We start from the raw sequence: 16,798 nt of genomic DNA, 5'->3' as shown, positions 1-16,798 counted from the left end.
AGATTTACATGCTTGGGCTTTGAGCCTGGATAACTTATTCTCTTTCCTGAATATATCTAAAGTTTAATTTTAGGAGATTGGTATTTTGATTTTATTATTAGTAAATTACTTCCCGGATATTTGGTACTTTATTCAAAATAAAAATGTGTAAGAATTGGAACAAATTAAGTGATTTTGTAAGATTCTACTGAAAATTATAAAAGTGTCTCAGAAATGCACAAAAGCAAGGAAAATAGGAAAACAATAAAATAATTATCAACTTTATTGTGAGTGACAATCACAAATTCTATTGGCATCAGAGCTTTTAGCCAACTTTCAACTCTGGGGCCTGTTGTTATCTTACTGTAGTGCCCTCCACGATAGCCTTGTTGCCCAATATAAATCAATTGTTGACAGCACTTCAGACTAAGCTGAGACATTGCATGTCCTTAAAACAAATTTTAGCGTCAGTGTGAGTTTTAGATTCAGAGCCAGATGTGACCCAGAGAGGAGGGGTTTTGAAGAACTGCTAGAATCCTAGGAGGGCACTTGGGCTGATAATGTTGTGCAGATTTAACAAAGAACCTTATGGAACCTAACTGAACATTACTTGCTCTTGTTATTTGCCTTAGCTCATCACAAAGATTACATATGTCACACACAATCACATCAAAAGTAGCCAGGACTTCTTACAATTAATCTAGAAGTCAGGCCCCCCTGTACTTTAAAGCATTGGTTCCGAATCGTTGCACAGAGAAGAGCATCACCCAGTGAAACACTAATATGACACCTTTTGCTGTACTTTCCATAGGCTTGTCCCACAGGTACTGACTCAATTCGGTTGTGCTTGCAATATTTAATACAGCTTTGTACCACCCTAGCACACAGGTGTCTTGTGGAGCTGAAATTCATGTATGTTCTAATGCAAAGTAGTCATGATCAGGCAAAAGCCTTAGCTGTTGGTGGCTAAGAGCTGATTTTGGAAATACATGACTGGGAGACAGGACGGCAACTGTTAAGTCCAGAGCTAAGGAAGGTCAGCGCAGACCAGAGGGGGAATCCATTGGCTATATGTATCTCTGGAACTCCTCTGTCTTCAGTGTTACACTGGGGAGATTATGTCGAGATACAAAAAAAGAAATGCAACAAGGAAATTTTTTTTCCATGACATGTGAAAGGGGAAATTTAACCTAAAACTTCTTGTCTGGTGCATTTGTAATTGGGATTTACTCTGGTGCCCACCTTTGTCCTGAACCGCTGATTCTATGGGTGGGGAGAACTCCAAAGTGCAAATTCCAAGAATAGCATTGCCTTAAATGGTGGGAAATGAGCAGCGTTGCAGGTCTGGTAGATCTGAAGGTCTCATTCAGCCACTTAGTCATAGCTGCCCCTCAAGTGAGAAATAACAAAAGGATTTTTTTGAGGAGGTGGGAACTAGAGCAAAATACAGTGAAGTGAAACTGTATGGGTCCTTTGTGTTTTGTATAAAGAAGCTGAGGTAAGAGATCTCCCATGGTAGAGTATTATCAAATGACTAAAGCCAATAAATTGTACATAATGATCCCAAATTCATGTAATCCGCAAAACTCCATTCGCTTTAACGGAAAAACATTGATATGCACTAGCAGAGGAGCTGAGTGGAAGAAAGTGCATTCCTGACTGGCTTGCTTATGTGGGTAATCTGCCTGAAATAATTCTCAAAATTAAAGGTTATTAAGGGTCTTTGTTTCTTTTGTAGTTCTATTTTGCAGGTCCTTACATTTAAGTGCCAAAGCTGTCTTTAACAATCCTAGTGCACAAAGTGCAAGGAACCCATTCTAGAAGAGGTCTGAATTAATTCCTTTTTTTTCCCTGGCCTAGATGAGGTTAAGATTTCCCCCACCAGTGCACACTCACCAGCCCTGAGGCACAGCTCCCTGCTCTGCTCCTGACATGTGTTTCTCTGTGAACTTGCACGGTGCCTACCACGCTGGCAGGAAGCCACACCGGAGCTAACAGATAGGCACGGGAACTCAGCAGCAATAAACAGGACACCGAACCCCCTGCATCTTGCATGGAGTCAAATACTGCCTTGATGAAAGAATTTTTGGTGCCTATGTTATCCCACGTATCAGCAGGATTTGGCCCTACAGTATCACAGTTGATGTGATAGTTGTGGGCAGATCTGAACAGAGCAGTTGCCGTAACACAACTGACCTTTCCAAAACCCAAACTAATGTTTTGAATTATTCTTTTATACCTTGGGGAAGAGAAACCTTGCTCCCAGCGGGAGGAGTGGAAGCATTTGCTATGCTGTTTCTCATCTCCTGGCTCCCATTCCCAGAGCCACCCATGTGGCCCAGCGTTCCCTTTGGCGATGTGTAAAATTCTCAGTGACATCGGTTCAGCTGTTCACCATCAGATCCACCCTCTCAGATGCAAAAATCTGTAAGTCAAAAGGAAGAGATGTGGAACAAGAAAAACAGAAAGTCAGAGCACTAGTGCTCTCAATTCTCCCTCCCCCACATACGCCGAACAGCTGGGACAAAAAGCAGCCTTAATTGTGTTCAGTTTTTTTCTCAAGACCTGATCCAGGACCTGCTCATGAACTTAGAAATAGCTCTCTTTTCTGACCACATGCATTACAGGTCTTTGTCTCAGACACTGAATGCTTTAGTCCTCCACATTGCAACACAAGACTTGTTTGCTCATGAGTACAAAATTCTAATTTCTAATTTCTAATTCTAATTTCTGCCTATAAAGATATACTCTCTCATGGTATCATATTATCTTTGCCTTGATTGTGGGACTATTGCAATTAAATAAAGTGTTAATGGAGAGCTAAATGTTATTCCAATGGCCTTCATTCCAGATTATAGCCAGGCCCGGTCAACATCATAAAGTCATGCTGGCTTAGTGATGTTGGCTGGGAGTTTGAAAGAAAAAAATCACCCTTAGCTGGCAAAGAGAGGCTGATGGACGAGTGCTTTTGTTCTCTGTAGCCAGACGTGCTTTGTGCAGACATCTGTGGTGATGTAGGCTATCCCAGATGACTTTGCACTCAGCATGTTTGCCAGATCTGCTGCAGCAGGGCCTGTCTGTCAGTGAACTACAACGTACTATTCTAAAACACCATAGCATGAGTCACACATATATTTTCCTTGTGCTACAGGAGCCAGATGCTGTCATGAGTTGAGTCTAAACATATGAGCAGAGGGCAGGGTAAGGTGTTGGAGATATAACGTATTTTGGTGGCACAGAAAGAACAGTGAGGGAACAGTCACTCTCTGACCCTCCACAGCCAGGCCCACAAGAACATGCTTGTCACAATCTCCCTGGTGCTGCTTCACAGTAGGTTCAGTCTGGTCTAACTCCAGGCTGTTATGGAAAACGGTGGGGGAGCAGCCTCTGCTTTCACCCAGATGTGCATTCACCACCCTCCCTTGTGCAGGCAACAGTGACAGCAAGGCTGCCGGAGGTTGGAATGAATCACAGATCCAAAGGAAAACTAACCATTTTTTGGTGGGAGAGAGAGCAGGGTCATCCCTTTTGTCAGTCAGTTAGAGTACCCAGTGTCAGATCAGTTTAAGCACCATGCAAAAAGGTACTGACACCTGCCAATGCCTCAGGGAGCCGCAGAAGCCTCCTCTGCCTGCGTGTGCTGTGTGTCCGCTAGTAGAGCGCGGCAATATGGTTGCCCCAGCAGAGCCTGAGGAGCCAGTACGCCCATGGGGTATATGCAGCGGGGTGCTTGATTGCAATGCACCTGCAGGCTCATCTTTGCTCAAGTGCAGGTTGAAATAATCCATTAGTAATGCCCCAAGAGGTCTCCTGATCCGTTTAAGCCAATTAAAAACTGTACTGCTGCTGAAAAATGTGGTCCTCTCCTTCATAATCTCCCTATGTTCCTATTGTGTTGACACAAGTGATCCATCTGAAAACTGATCCCTCAGAAAAGCAGGTAAGCTGGATCAGCTGCCCGAGCCGTCTGCCCATGTGGCTGCACTTTGGCAGTGCTGAGACAAGAGAGAGCTGTGGCAGGGGGGAGGCAGGACTCCCCCCCCCAGCACTACCATACCCTTTGACTGGCTTAATCCAAACTCTGCTCTACAACTGGTTCACATTCACAGTCCCCAGATGCAGAGACAGCGTGACAAATCAGACAGAGCTGGCCTGTCTGGAAGCATGGGCTGGAGCTCAAGTGCTGCTGGTCGCACTGTGGGAATGAGTTATTCAGTGCAGCTATTATAGTCACCCTCCACAGCTTGGGTGTTTTGCAGTGTTACCATCATCAGTCAAGTCAAGCTGTCTCAGGAGATGTAAACTCAAAAGCAGACAGCTGGACATAAAGCTGCAGTGAAGCCTAACACTGAGTGCTCTGCATGGCTGCATCTTTACCCATGTCTTTTATTGCAACTGGCTACCCAACAATGTTTAAAAATAACAAGCATCTGCACAGCTGTTAAGTCAGGAAAAGGGAACCCAGAGGATGATATGCTTAGCCAGTCAATGTTTATGTGGCTGGATTTTTAGAGTATATTAGACATGTTAGGCTGACTTATTTTTCTTCTGACTAATCCTCATGTCAGCCCTAAGGCCCCTGCCTATGAAGATAACATACAGAAAGGAATACATTTGGATATAGTGTGGATTTTTTTATTTGGACCACTGGGCAAACAGGAATTTGAGACTGTGAGAGAAACATGGGATGCATCGCAGGGCGGCTGCCGCTGTAGTATGAATGTCAAAACATTCACCTGGAGATGGAAGCAGCTCTGCTTTTGAGTCACACCTTATAATGTTTGAAGAGCCACCCCTGGCCTTTAAATAAAGCCTCAGTTGATTGTTGTTTTAATGCTGGTTGATGGCATCTATCAAACTCAGCAGTTTTTCTGCTAAAACATAGATCACCAATATATAAGGGCTTGGGTTGGTGTTTTTGGCTTGTCTTTGATCCTTTTGAATGAGATCTCTTTGGTTAGAGAGTCTTTTGATGCTAGGCAGGTCAGGCTCACCTGACGTGTCTAGGAAGACAAAGGACACTGGTTATTGTTTTGCAAGCTTGTGAATGTTGCCTTGAGTAGAACAGGTTAGCGATCATAATACTCTCTCATGTTGCAAGTGATGCTGTAACACTACTGGTATCCATTGGACATGCTAGGATATATCCCAGCTTTTCAGGGGAGAACTCAGAAGAGTCTTGCTACCTGCCAGACTTCAAATGAGATAAAAGTGAGCAAGAAACCAATAAGGAGTACATTAGGAGAACAGAAGACTGAATGTAAGACTGAGGGTAAGAAGAGAGACAAAAATGGAATGAGTTGGGACTGATTACAGGGAGGACTTGAAGGCTTGGGAGAGAGGGGAAACATGGTATTTTGTGATGAGCTGGAGAGAATAGACAATTGCTCTCAGGCAAGACTGAAAAAAAGATGGGGAATGGGAAAGGAGAGCCTAACAAAGTGAAAGAAAGAGACCGGCTGAAAGGAGAATGAGAGATTAGGAAGCAAAAATACTAAATATTTAAAAAAGAGGAAAAACTTACTGAAAAGCAAGCAAAAAAAATATTAGGAAAAAAGGAAATAAGAAAACAGGGAGAAAGAGACAAAAAATAAGGATGCTTTTTCAACAATAATAGGTATATACTGAATTAGGCAGAAAGTGTCATTCAATCTATTCTGGTAAAATAAGCTGCATTGTGAAGTCCTTCCTGATATCCAGTATTGTGCCAATGACAAGATGTTACAAGTGCTGCTTTGTCTAGCCAGCCTGGTGCTGCCCTGCTGAGGCAGAGTTGGCCTTTGAGGAATGACGTGTACAAGGTCAGTTTTAGCAAATCTGCTTTTTATCCTTCTTGGTCATAGTTTCCTCAGCAAGGCCTTATTTATACAGAGTTTTTTTCTGAAACCCTTACTATTCCCTAGCCCTGACAAATATCATGAGTGCTAGCCCTGATTAAAGCACTACTATGAATGTGCTTCTGGTATTTTTAACCTCAAACCTATCCACACTGGATGTGAAAAGACTGATAAAATCACCTAGGAAAAGTCTTTCATAATGCTTCTGTCATTGCAGTTACTGATTGACTGAGTTAAGACTCTTTACTGTGAGGCTGATATCCCAAAGCAGTCACATTGCCCTCCACACCCTCGGGATTAAAACAAGCAGCTCTGAAATTAAAAACCTGACATGCGATGTGGGAATAAAATCTTTCTCGTTTCAGCCGTGATGTCAACAAAAACCTTTTTCTGTTTCTGTTACCAAATGTTTGTTTAAACTTAAGTAGAACAGTGACTGTCTTAAAGAATTTAAATTTTTGTTGCAAGTACTAGGAACAAGTAAAACCCTTAGTCTGCCCCAAAGTGGGGTCAGAAATTCTGGCTTTCTCTTAAAGACATAGCAAGATTTGGGAAGAATGAGTTGAAATGATTCCCTCAGAATATTCTCTGAAGTGCTCCATGTTTTAGCTGTTTTGAAAAGGAAAAGTGCCTGGAGTTTAGGAAAAGAGCTGAGTTCAAATGCTTTAAATCCAGGTTAGGCAGCTGAAATACTGTACGTTCTGTGATTTTATTTATAAACATTTCTGCACATCACTGTGTGCCAGGGAAGAGCCTCTTTATGATGAATCCTAGACAATCCTATATGAGATACAGACTCCTGCATCTCCTACAGAAGATAGAGACTTATTATGCACCCATTTGCAATAAAGTGTTTGCATACAGCAGTAATTGCCCACAATCTGTTATAAGAAAGTGATGACTAGGTTAATAATGGCATGCAATTCAAAGAAGAAAAAGGCCTTCAGAGGAGTTCAGGGTTCAGGATAAGGGATTTTACCTCTGTTTACTGGATAATATGTTCTTCCCTATACAGCTTCTTAATATCAGTTCATGGCACTTGTGGAAAATGAGCCTTTTGATAGTGCAACTTGCTGCATCAATGCAGGTTTGTGCAGGCATTAAGTCATTCATGGCAGACAAGTACAAAGAGAGAATATTTCTATAATGCCCATGTAAATGAATTTTTAAAAGAAAAAATCAGATTCTTTCCAGGGGAAAAGGGTACTGAATTGCATTGCTATTTATATGCATACATATATACAGCATCTGGCGTAAAGAGGCCAGGATGTTTCAAACTGCACAGTGAGCCTTTTCAGGATCCCTGCAGTGTGAAGAGAAACCCACACATCCTTATTATTTGCATATGGCCCCATTATGCTCTGGAATTCACTGAAGTCTTTTGCACAGCAAGAAGCAGATCTTTTTCTGATGGAAATTATTGTTCTTCAGAGCAGCTAGAAGTTACTAGGTACTTCCTGTACTAAGCAGTATTTCCCTTTCTTCTCTTCAATATTAAATGTAATTTTTTCTCTGTTCCTTTAATCCTACAGGTCACATCCTCTTTGTGTCCCTAAAGGAACATGATCAGTTTGAGGTTATTTTTTGCTGTAAAGTATCTATCTCCATAGCGAGTAATAAGCCTCCACTGAAAATGGAGCTATTGAGACTGGCTTTATAGTAAGATTTTGAAGCCTTTTTCCTCCTTCACCTTTAATAAAACATAACACTTAAAAGCTCTAGCTTTTCATGGAAATAAAAGGTAAATATTATTGAGTCATCTTTTTTAAATGTAATTTTCCACTCTGCCACAAAAGAGCTTTGCAATATAGCTTTAATAATATGGTACCTAAATACAGTTTCAGTTAGCAGCAGTAGGAAAATCTAAATGAAGTATGTAAAGGAGTAAAGGGATGTTTTCATCCGAAAGACGAAATGAAAGAGGCATCAGTCTGGCTTGGAGATACAGGGAAGCTGGTCCAGATGTTCACAGTTTCTTTGCAAGATGTATTTGAGCTCCTCATGAACAATATATGAAGTTGTTTGAAGGAAACTGATAGCAATTAAGTTTAGTGAGAGAAGTCAAGGGATGTAAGTGCAGTAAGAATAGTTTCTCACACATTTTTTTTTTAATATATCAATCAGCTAAAGAAAATAACAGAGCTACAGCACTTGCATGCATCAAACCCTTGCATTCACTGAATCATGCAAGTAGCACTATATGGCATGATGCCAAGGAGTGGCAAGTCTGTAGATCTCTGCAGTGATTCCCAATAAAAGCCAAACATTTCTTAAACTGTGTGGCTTCTAGGTTTCCAAGGATATGATACTCACTTAATGCCTGTGTCTCTCAAACACAAATGAAACACGTTATTGGTTGGGTAAGTGGATCATTCTCAGCCAAAAAGTGTTCCTAAAAATGTGTATAGCACCATCTACTGACATTAGAAATCTTTGCAGGTGAGTATTTTTACACAATCTATTCTTAGAAGACCTATGTGTTACAATAATGCAGCAGTTTCCTAATCTGCACAGGATCAGCTCCTCATTCTACTTACAACTCTGTAAACTCAGAATAACCATCATCTTTGTCCTCAAGAATTTAGCTGCTAAAATCGAGACAAAATAGAATAGGGTAACAGGGTGGAAAAAATGTGGATAAAAAATTAGGAAAAATGAGACAAACACAGTAATTACGAGTGGCTGAATGAGTTGGAGCATGGCCTGGAGCACGAGCGAGGTGTTGCTGGTAAGGGGAATAAATCCTCAAGATGTAATTTGAGAACTCACAGACTACCTTTATCAAACAGATACGTTTACCAAATATGTACAGCTCCAAAACACCTGAGAGGAGACTGCCACTCAGAGTTACACTACTCTTTTCCTTTCCCTCCCTAGGGAAAACCTCAGTACCGGGGTCACCCACAGTGTTCATTTTCATCACTGGGGTATATGAAGGCTTGCTGTATACACGTTTCTGCTGAAATCCCACTGCTAGGTTTGCCTCTGCACTGCTAGTCGCTGCTGCCTGCATGACTGGCATTTTGCTGTCCACTTGCTTTTGATTCCCAGTTGCAGATGTGACAGGCTGATCCCCTTGGCACGTGCCTGTCTCTCATAGAGACCTGAAGGGCTCTAGAAGAGCAGAGTTCAGGCTTCCTGACCTGTGGTCAGATGTTAAAGAGTGGGAAAGGTAAAGGGAAGGAAAGGGAGGGTGGAACTTGGAAAAAAGAAAGACACAAGTAAAGGTTTGGGGAGTTTTAGATAACCTTTAAATCAGTTCTAGAACCAGACACTTCCAAAACTGAAAACTCATCAAGTATTTTATATCTCAAGGTACAGAGCTATAGTTTTGCATGGTGATGCTTACAGCAAAGCACCGATGTGCCCCTTGTAACCGTTGTGAGGCAATTCCCTCCTGCTCAGGGTATGTCCTGTTGCTCTTGCTGAGATTCTCAGGGCTTTCCAGCAAATTCCAGTCTTCATGACTTGTTCAGCTAAAGGCACTAACTCTCTGAACGCCTGCTGTCTCTGCTAATAGACTTTGACACACTGTGTCATACAGAGAGCATCCTGCTATCTGGTGGACTTCAGCTATGCTTAACACCCATGTGTCTGTAAATAAATATATTTACACAAAGCAAACAGGCCTTTCCCTCTGGTGGGCAGGCAGGTGAAGAGATGTTGTATTATGTACACACGAGTTTAAGAATATGACCTTTTAATAATTTAAGCTCCAGAATTATTCTTTACAAGCACATACAAAAGGAGCACTGTAAGTGGAGCTCATCCATAGCTCCTGAATATTAATCAAGTCAGAAGAACTTAAGAGAAAATACTATTGCAGATCAGACACATTTTGGGTTGACTGTCCTGGAATAGGTGACTTATAAAAAAAAAAACAAAAAAACTTTTGAGTTGAAAAAAGAACTTACAGCTGATCTCATTTAACAGCTCACTATCTTTCTGACCCTCTCTCCCTTTCTTCTGACTTCCCACTCCTACATCCCCCTTTAGGGACATATATATCTATATATCTATATATCTATATATCTATATATATCTATCTTATCAGAGTCAACGCAACTCACCTGTCAAAAGATTTTCCCTTCCTTTTTTCCCCTGTAATTTTTCTGCTGATTAGACAGGTGGACTGAAGTCAGAGACTGATGAGGATCAGAGCTGGTGTAAAGCAGATGCCAAGGTGTGTGGAGAAGGAAGAGGGGAATGGGATCTTACCAGAGAGCTGTCAGATTGGTTCAGCTACAACGTATAATTTCACTTTTGCTGGGTTATATTTAGTTCATTGACCTGGTATATTATTGTTATGTAGATATAGAGGAGAGTGTGCAAACAGCCAAGATGGAAACTCCTTAAGTGGTGTAAGCTTTGCTGTCTAAGGAAACGTGATACTACAGCCTCAGAATAGGTTTATTAAATTGGGTCTTGACAAAATATCACTGGCAGAGGTGGTGTTCTTCAACCTACTAGCCCAGTAACTAGGACATCCTTGTGGCACATAGAAACATGCATTCAACTCCCCATTCTGGTTCTGGTAAAGGATCTGACTTTGCTTGTCCTCATTTTAACAGATTAATGCTGGCCTTTCGAGACCTGGACTTGCCTCTGTCCTGAGAGCCAGAGATCTCTATAGACACAGCAATTCTACTTTCACACTTTGGGGGGATGTCACAAACTGGGCAGACGAAAAGAAGAATATGCTCTCTCTCAACTTCATTCTCTCCATTGCTGAAGCAGAAACAGCGAGCGGCAAGCACTGCTCAAACAGTGGGGAGGAGCATGGGGACAAAAGTAGGACACAGAGCTGGGATAGGTTGATCAGGGCAGGACAAAAGATTAGTATCATGGATATTGCTGCTTAGCAATTTTGGTATCATTTGGCTCAAAATACCCCTAGAGCCAAAGTATTACTGTTGTACTGGAATATATTCCTCATTAGCCTCCATGCCATCACAAAAATGACTAAACTGCTTCTAGACTCAAATTGGAAAGCCATATAACCATATTTTTGCATATGCACTTTAGTTGATCTTCCTGCCACATCCATCCCAGTCAGCTGGAATTCTCAGGCCTTTGGAACAGGGAATCGTCCTTTTATTATTTGTAAAGCCTTTGCCCAACAGCTCTTTGACTAGTGTTCTTTGGTCTTACAAAAATACAATAGCAATAAAAAACAAGGTCAGCCTGTCACTGATCTTTGTTTTTCCAGAAAAATAGATCTTTGTTAGGTAGAGTGGTAATACAGTGCTGAGCACAGACAATGAACAGAAGAGGATGCTAAGGCATGCAGGTAAACCCATAAAAATCAATTATTTCCTGCATGCCTTCATCTGTACCCCTTCAGTATGATAGGTCAATATTTAAATACTCCTCTCAGTATCTTGTAAAAATTTTTTACTTCTCTTGACCCAAGTAGTAAGTCAGTGCTTTGGATGATGTGGCATGTGTCTGTATCAACACAGAAATTGACTGTGTACATGAAGATTGTTTAAAAAGCAACCTTTATAATTATCTGCAAAAAAAAATATTCAAAGGCCTCTTTCTGCAGCAATAGGATGAACATGTACCAAGAGACAATTTTCATTTTCAGAATTCTAAGCACATTTTAAGCAGTAGAGAGCTCAGAAAACTTTCTCTTCATTTATCTTGAGGCTACACAAGTAGGATTTCTCAAGGTGTAGCTTCCTGAGCAGCTTAGGCCCATCTAAATCCATAGTGCACTGCTGGAAACAGCGGTCTGTTCCATTAGTGCTTGTGTAACTATGGGCTTGGCTGGATTACTGAGTTTTATTCAGATGGAAGCTAATCATTTGTTGTGAGATTAATTTGCAATTGGATCAAGTTCCTTGTCTGTCTGATACACCCACGAGAGCACTAGTGCCCACACCTGCCACCATCTCTCAGCACCGGCATGGGCACAGATAGCTGCACGCTGATCATACAACCCCAGCCCGAGGCTGCTTCTTTGCTGTTCTAGTTCTGATTCACAGCAAAGTGCAGTTTCAGGCACCGAGTCTTTACCCTCTACATTTATATCCAGTCTGGTCTTTGGATGCTGCTGTTTTCCACTGTTTCCGTTATCATTAAACAAAGGAGCATTCAACTGCTCCATTGCTTGGTCTGAATGAAAGGCAGTCACCAGTTTCAGTCATGTAACTGCTCATAAATCAAAGACATACTGTGAACCACTTAATTTCTAGCACAGCATAATTGCACAGTCAATTTTACATACACACTTGTAAAAATTAATGTGGTAAAGGGCTAACACTGCTGAAGCCCCTCTCTCACTGAAATTATGAACAAAAGAGGACAGCTCAAGAGCAGCCGATTTCCTTTATGGCTAAAGGTCAAGGTCGGCAGCAGACACAGAGCCCTGCCCGCTATTTGCGTTTTCAGAGGTTTTGTGCACTTGCATTCAGCGTGTGGAGCAGGCATTCGAGCCGAGTTTCACACACACGAGCAGAGCCGCGCTCCCATCCACAAACTGCGTGCGTGAGGCAGAGGCAGCACTTCGGGAAGCGAGAGAGACCAGCAGCTCCGGAGCTGCCCTGCTGCAGCAGAGGCCGCCGCACGCGGAGCGAGGCACAGAACGGGCGGGTGCTGATAAAGGCGGGGGCCGCTGGGCGCGGCCGCCGCCTCCAGGGACGGGGAGCGGCTCCCCCGCGACCTCCTCGCTATGGAGGCTCCGGCCTCGCCGCCTCCCGGCCAGGGCCCGCGGTCTCTGCCCGCCCTCCACAGCGGCCGCAGCGCCCTCCCTCAGCGGCGGCCGGGCGCGCGCTGGCGGGGGGAGGGGCGAGGCGGGCAGGCGACGGTTAGGCGCGGGCTGCCCCCGCCCACGCGCCGCGCTCTCCGGCTCCCTCGCGAGACGCGGCGCGCTCAGCCGCCGCCGCGCGCCGCAGCCCCGCCCCGCCCCGCCCCGCCTCGGCTCGCCGCTGGGCTCGGGCGGCCTGCCGGGGGAGGGGGAGGGGGAGGGAGGTCGGGGCGGCGGCGCCGAGCGCTGCGAGCAGCCATGATGGTGGGTGCCTGGGCGGCCGCGGGGCCGGGCCGGGGCGGGTGTGTGTGTGTGGCCGGGTCGCTAACCTGTGCGCTTTGTCTCCCCTCCGCCCCCGCCGTGTCCGCCCGCGCCCCCTCGGCCCGCTCCGCCGCCCCCTCGTCGCCCCCAGCAGGAAGGCTCGGACGACGGCCCAGATTTCCTCTCGGAGGAGGACCGAGGTGTAAGTGCCGCGGGCGGCGGGGGCCCCGGGCCTCCCCCGCGGGCCCGAGCCCCTGCGTGGCTGCCGGGAGGCTCGGTGCTGGGGGGCGGGGGGTGACTGCTGGGGTTTGTTGATGGGGAAACAGCAAGGCCTGCCTGTGAATTTAGCCTCTACCTACGTGTGTTTTGCCGTGATTTTTTCATTTTTCTGTCAGCCAAGTTTAGGAAGGGTTGATCGATAATGCTTTTGATAGAGTAACTTGAAGCAGATCTGTGAGCGTTGCTAGAAATTGGTATTTTATCTCTTTGTTGTCCCCTGCTCTGTCACGTCCCCCCCAAGGCTGCTGTGCTCCTGCCCAGGTTGACCGGCCTTGTGGAGAGCACCAGGTTCCCTCTGTAATTGTGATCTAGGGCCTAGGGGAAATAGCGTACCACTGTGTGCTCTCTTTAAGCCTAGAGGTTCTTCCCATAGATGACAGTAGGAGGTTTATATTGCAGGCACACTGCATAATAAACTTATTATGGAAAAGAAGTTCTGTTGTTGTATGAATTTCTGTTGGTACAGGATGCCATGATTATGTTTCTTACTGGGAAAACCTTTTTCTCTGGCCTGCTGATTCTGGCCTTCATTTATCCTCTCTTTATAACTGCTCTATCCATCTTTCTTTAACTGCCCTGTCTCACTTAAGCAACAAATCAGCTAATCTAGTATAACTCATTCAGACTGATTACTCCCATCATTCAATATCTTGAGAAAGAATGACTTTGAGCATGGTAGGAGAGCTGCTTTTGCAAAGGAATGCTTAGATTGACTTGGCTGTTGCAGGTTATTAAAATAGCTATATCCATCATACCCAAAATGGTGAGTACTAAAAATGCAAAATCTAAATAACACTGCATTGGTATACGCTTTTTATCATGCATGCCATACTCAAGTGTAATATCAAGGAATTTTTAAAGAGTAGAGAAAATTAATTTTGACTGAATGTGGTAGGATTCCAGTGCATTTTGTGCTCCAGTTTATGACCATGAAGTCAAAAGGGAATACTATCCTTGATGCTTAGTATCATACTAGGCCTGTTCTGCCCCCTGTAGAACCTCTGCCTTTAATTATATAACTACTTCAGTAAGAATACTGGATAAAAAGGAGGGAAAGTGGAAATTGTAGTGCTTTGAGTATCTTCAGAACCTGGGCTGTAGAACTTGTTAACACTGGAGTCATATTTTATGCATGTTGTCCCTGGTATTTAGGGACAGACCTGGAAGTGCATAGTTGTCTTTATCTGAAGCTGTGGGTAGAACATCTGATCCTGTGTGAAACTTTTTTTTTAAATTTTCCTTTTAAGACCACAGGTAGTCAGAATTCATAATGTATTTTTAAACCCTTTAGAAATCTCTTAGCAGTCTTGTTTGTGCTGTTGGACAACTTACATCTCAGTTGGCCAAGTGCAGTCCCACTCTCTTTTTTATTTATTTATTTTTTCCTCACTTCCTCCAGCATCTAACACTGAGGAGTTAAGCTAGAAGAGTCCTTCTCCTTCCTGTTCACAAATATCTGCTTATAAATGGATTCACTGTGTTTTAATGTTCAGAACCATAACTTCTCTTTTTCTTGGTAGCAGCAGTAAAAAACATTTTTTCCTAAGGTATTTCCCTGTCTCCGATTTGTCACCTTCCTCTGTGATTAAAAAAAATGGGTAGGTCAAGCCTCTAGTTGTAGAAAGCCTGTATAGCAACTTCTGGTTAGGGTAATTGAACTTCCAGTTTTGGAAATAAGTGTTCTTTCCTCTCTAGAACTCAGAGATTGTTATGCCAACCCTACTTTTAACTTTCCAGAATCATGTTGGTGAGCTACAGTTGCATTGAGTTTAACCTTGTTGGGGTGATGGGATGAAAAGAAAGCTTGAAATCATGTTGGGCCACATAAAACAGTAATTTTCTAACAATTGTGTTATACCATATGGAGCGTTTTCCGATGGGTTGTAAAATAGAGCACTGAGAATCAACTTTGAGGAAGTAGCAGTGGGTGGTCTGTAGAAGGAACTTGTTATAAATGGTCTGCATAAATGAACTTGCAGGAATTGCTTTTCTAAATCTCACTTAGGAAAGATACTGTTAAATGCACTTTGAGTAACTTGGTTCCTATTTTTTTGTGATCTTTCTGCATGAACAATACGTGCTTGAAGAGCAGGTATAGTGTTGACCTACCAGTACTGTCTTGTGTATTTTATACCTATATATACCTGGCTAATGTTCTTGTATACTCTTTTAAGGGAAACGACCTATCCCTTAGGACAGGTCTGTTAGAAACTTAATGCTATAGTGACACTTAGTAATCTTTTGTTGTGAAAATATTGTTTGTTTCCTTGCTCTGTGTACTTCCCTATCTGTTTATAAAGAATCCTTTGAAGAAAGGCCCTCTTTTCTCTTAACTTTTTGGAAAGAGGTTAACATGTAATAGTTACTGTTAAAGGATGACATTACCAAGGAACAGGAACGTAAGGTTTGGTTGTTTTCCTTGTCTATAGCAACTTCCTTCCAATATCATTTGAAGTATATTTGGTCCTTGAACAAGAGCTTAGTTGCTAAATCCCCTCCCCTTTTATTGTATTCTCTTGCTTTTAGTATGCTAGCATCACTTAGCCCTCTTTTTGGTCTCTGATATTTTCTAGACCTTTTGAATAAAGCAAAGACTTTGTTAGTATAGGGTAGGAAACTGTTAAGCAGTAAAGAGAAGTTAGCTTTTGTTTTTCAAGATATCCAGGAAGGGTATAGTGTATGTATCTAAGTATAAAATTATTGTGCTATGTTGTGTGTGTTTGTAAGGGGGGCCAGAGGCAGAGGGACTTTATGCCATCTCCAGTGTTTCAGAATTTAAGGTAGTTTCATTTCAGTTTTTATTCAAATCAGACTTTGGAAGGTTTTGTAGCATTATATTTTTTTTCTTCTTCTACTCCCTGGATAACTAGAAAACCATCTGTTGGTGGCAGTTTTCTTTTGAAGTAGTGATGAAGAGATTGCTTAAGTTTGTGGTGTGATGATATTGTTTATGTATTTAATTCCCAGTAATGCAATATGAACCATTGTGCCACAGGAATAAATTTGGAGTCCTTCAACTTTCTGATTGTCTTTGACACCTTTTACAAAATGCTTCGTTACCATTGCAGTTGAAAATGTTCCCTGTTGGCAGTCAGGCTAGATAACTCAATTTAATCATATGTTAAATTATGCTAAGTTTGTAACAGTCAAGGAAATAGTCCTTTACACTTATATGCGATGAGTGAAGTTGTCCTGTTTGCTTTTAATTTCCTCGGCACAGAAAGACATTTTGTTTCTGAAGCTGTGACTAGCGCACGTGGCCTGGATGTGCTACACTAGACACTGCGTAAGCACTAGTGACAACCTTGAGCAGATGTTATCCTGAATCTTGGAATTTTGTGTTATGCTACGTGTTATGCTACCTTAAAAAAAAGGAGAGGGAGAGAACAAAAGGACAAAGCATTTATGATCTGTGAAAGACTACAAAAATGCCATTTGGATAATAAAGATTATTTGCTGAGATTACTCTGTACTTATTAATGTATTCTGGGGGAATGTAAAAACAAACTACCCCAAAGAACCTAACCATTAACAACTTTTACGTGCTGAGACAAGGCAGACATTGGTATGCCAGACTGTATTTTTCTTTCTTAAGTTAGATGTTAAGCACACTGGAAGCTCAGTAGGAGCTGGGAGATTCTTCTTCAGAGCAGTGAGATGCAGCGGATTGGTGCATGACAATATCTTGCCT

General features: G+C 42.7%; 1 protein-coding gene across 2 annotated transcripts in view; it reads left to right on the top strand.

The window, feature by feature from the left end:
* Positions 1-12,771: 12,771 nt before the first annotated feature.
* Positions 12,772-16,798, top strand: part of SNX6 (sorting nexin 6) — a 34,867-nt gene continuing 30,840 nt past the window's right edge. The window contains exons 1-2 of one of the 2 annotated variants that reach the window (XM_067296719.1): positions 12,772-12,831; positions 12,983-13,030. In XM_067296719.1, coding sequence (XP_067152820.1) covers positions 12,826-12,831; positions 12,983-13,030 — 54 coding nt within the window. In that variant the 5' untranslated portion in view covers positions 12,772-12,825. Of the gene's footprint in view, positions 12,832-12,979; positions 13,031-16,798 lie in introns of both variants that reach the window. The other variant, XM_067296718.1, reaches the window with a different exon arrangement.

This window comes from Apteryx mantelli, chromosome 4 (genome assembly GCF_036417845.1).
Source record: "Apteryx mantelli isolate bAptMan1 chromosome 4, bAptMan1.hap1, whole genome shotgun sequence".
In the NCBI taxonomy this organism is placed as follows: domain Eukaryota; kingdom Metazoa; phylum Chordata; class Aves; order Apterygiformes; family Apterygidae; genus Apteryx; species Apteryx mantelli.
The sequence above is the reverse complement of the archived record's forward strand: the minus strand, read 5'-3'. Positions and strand labels throughout refer to the sequence as shown.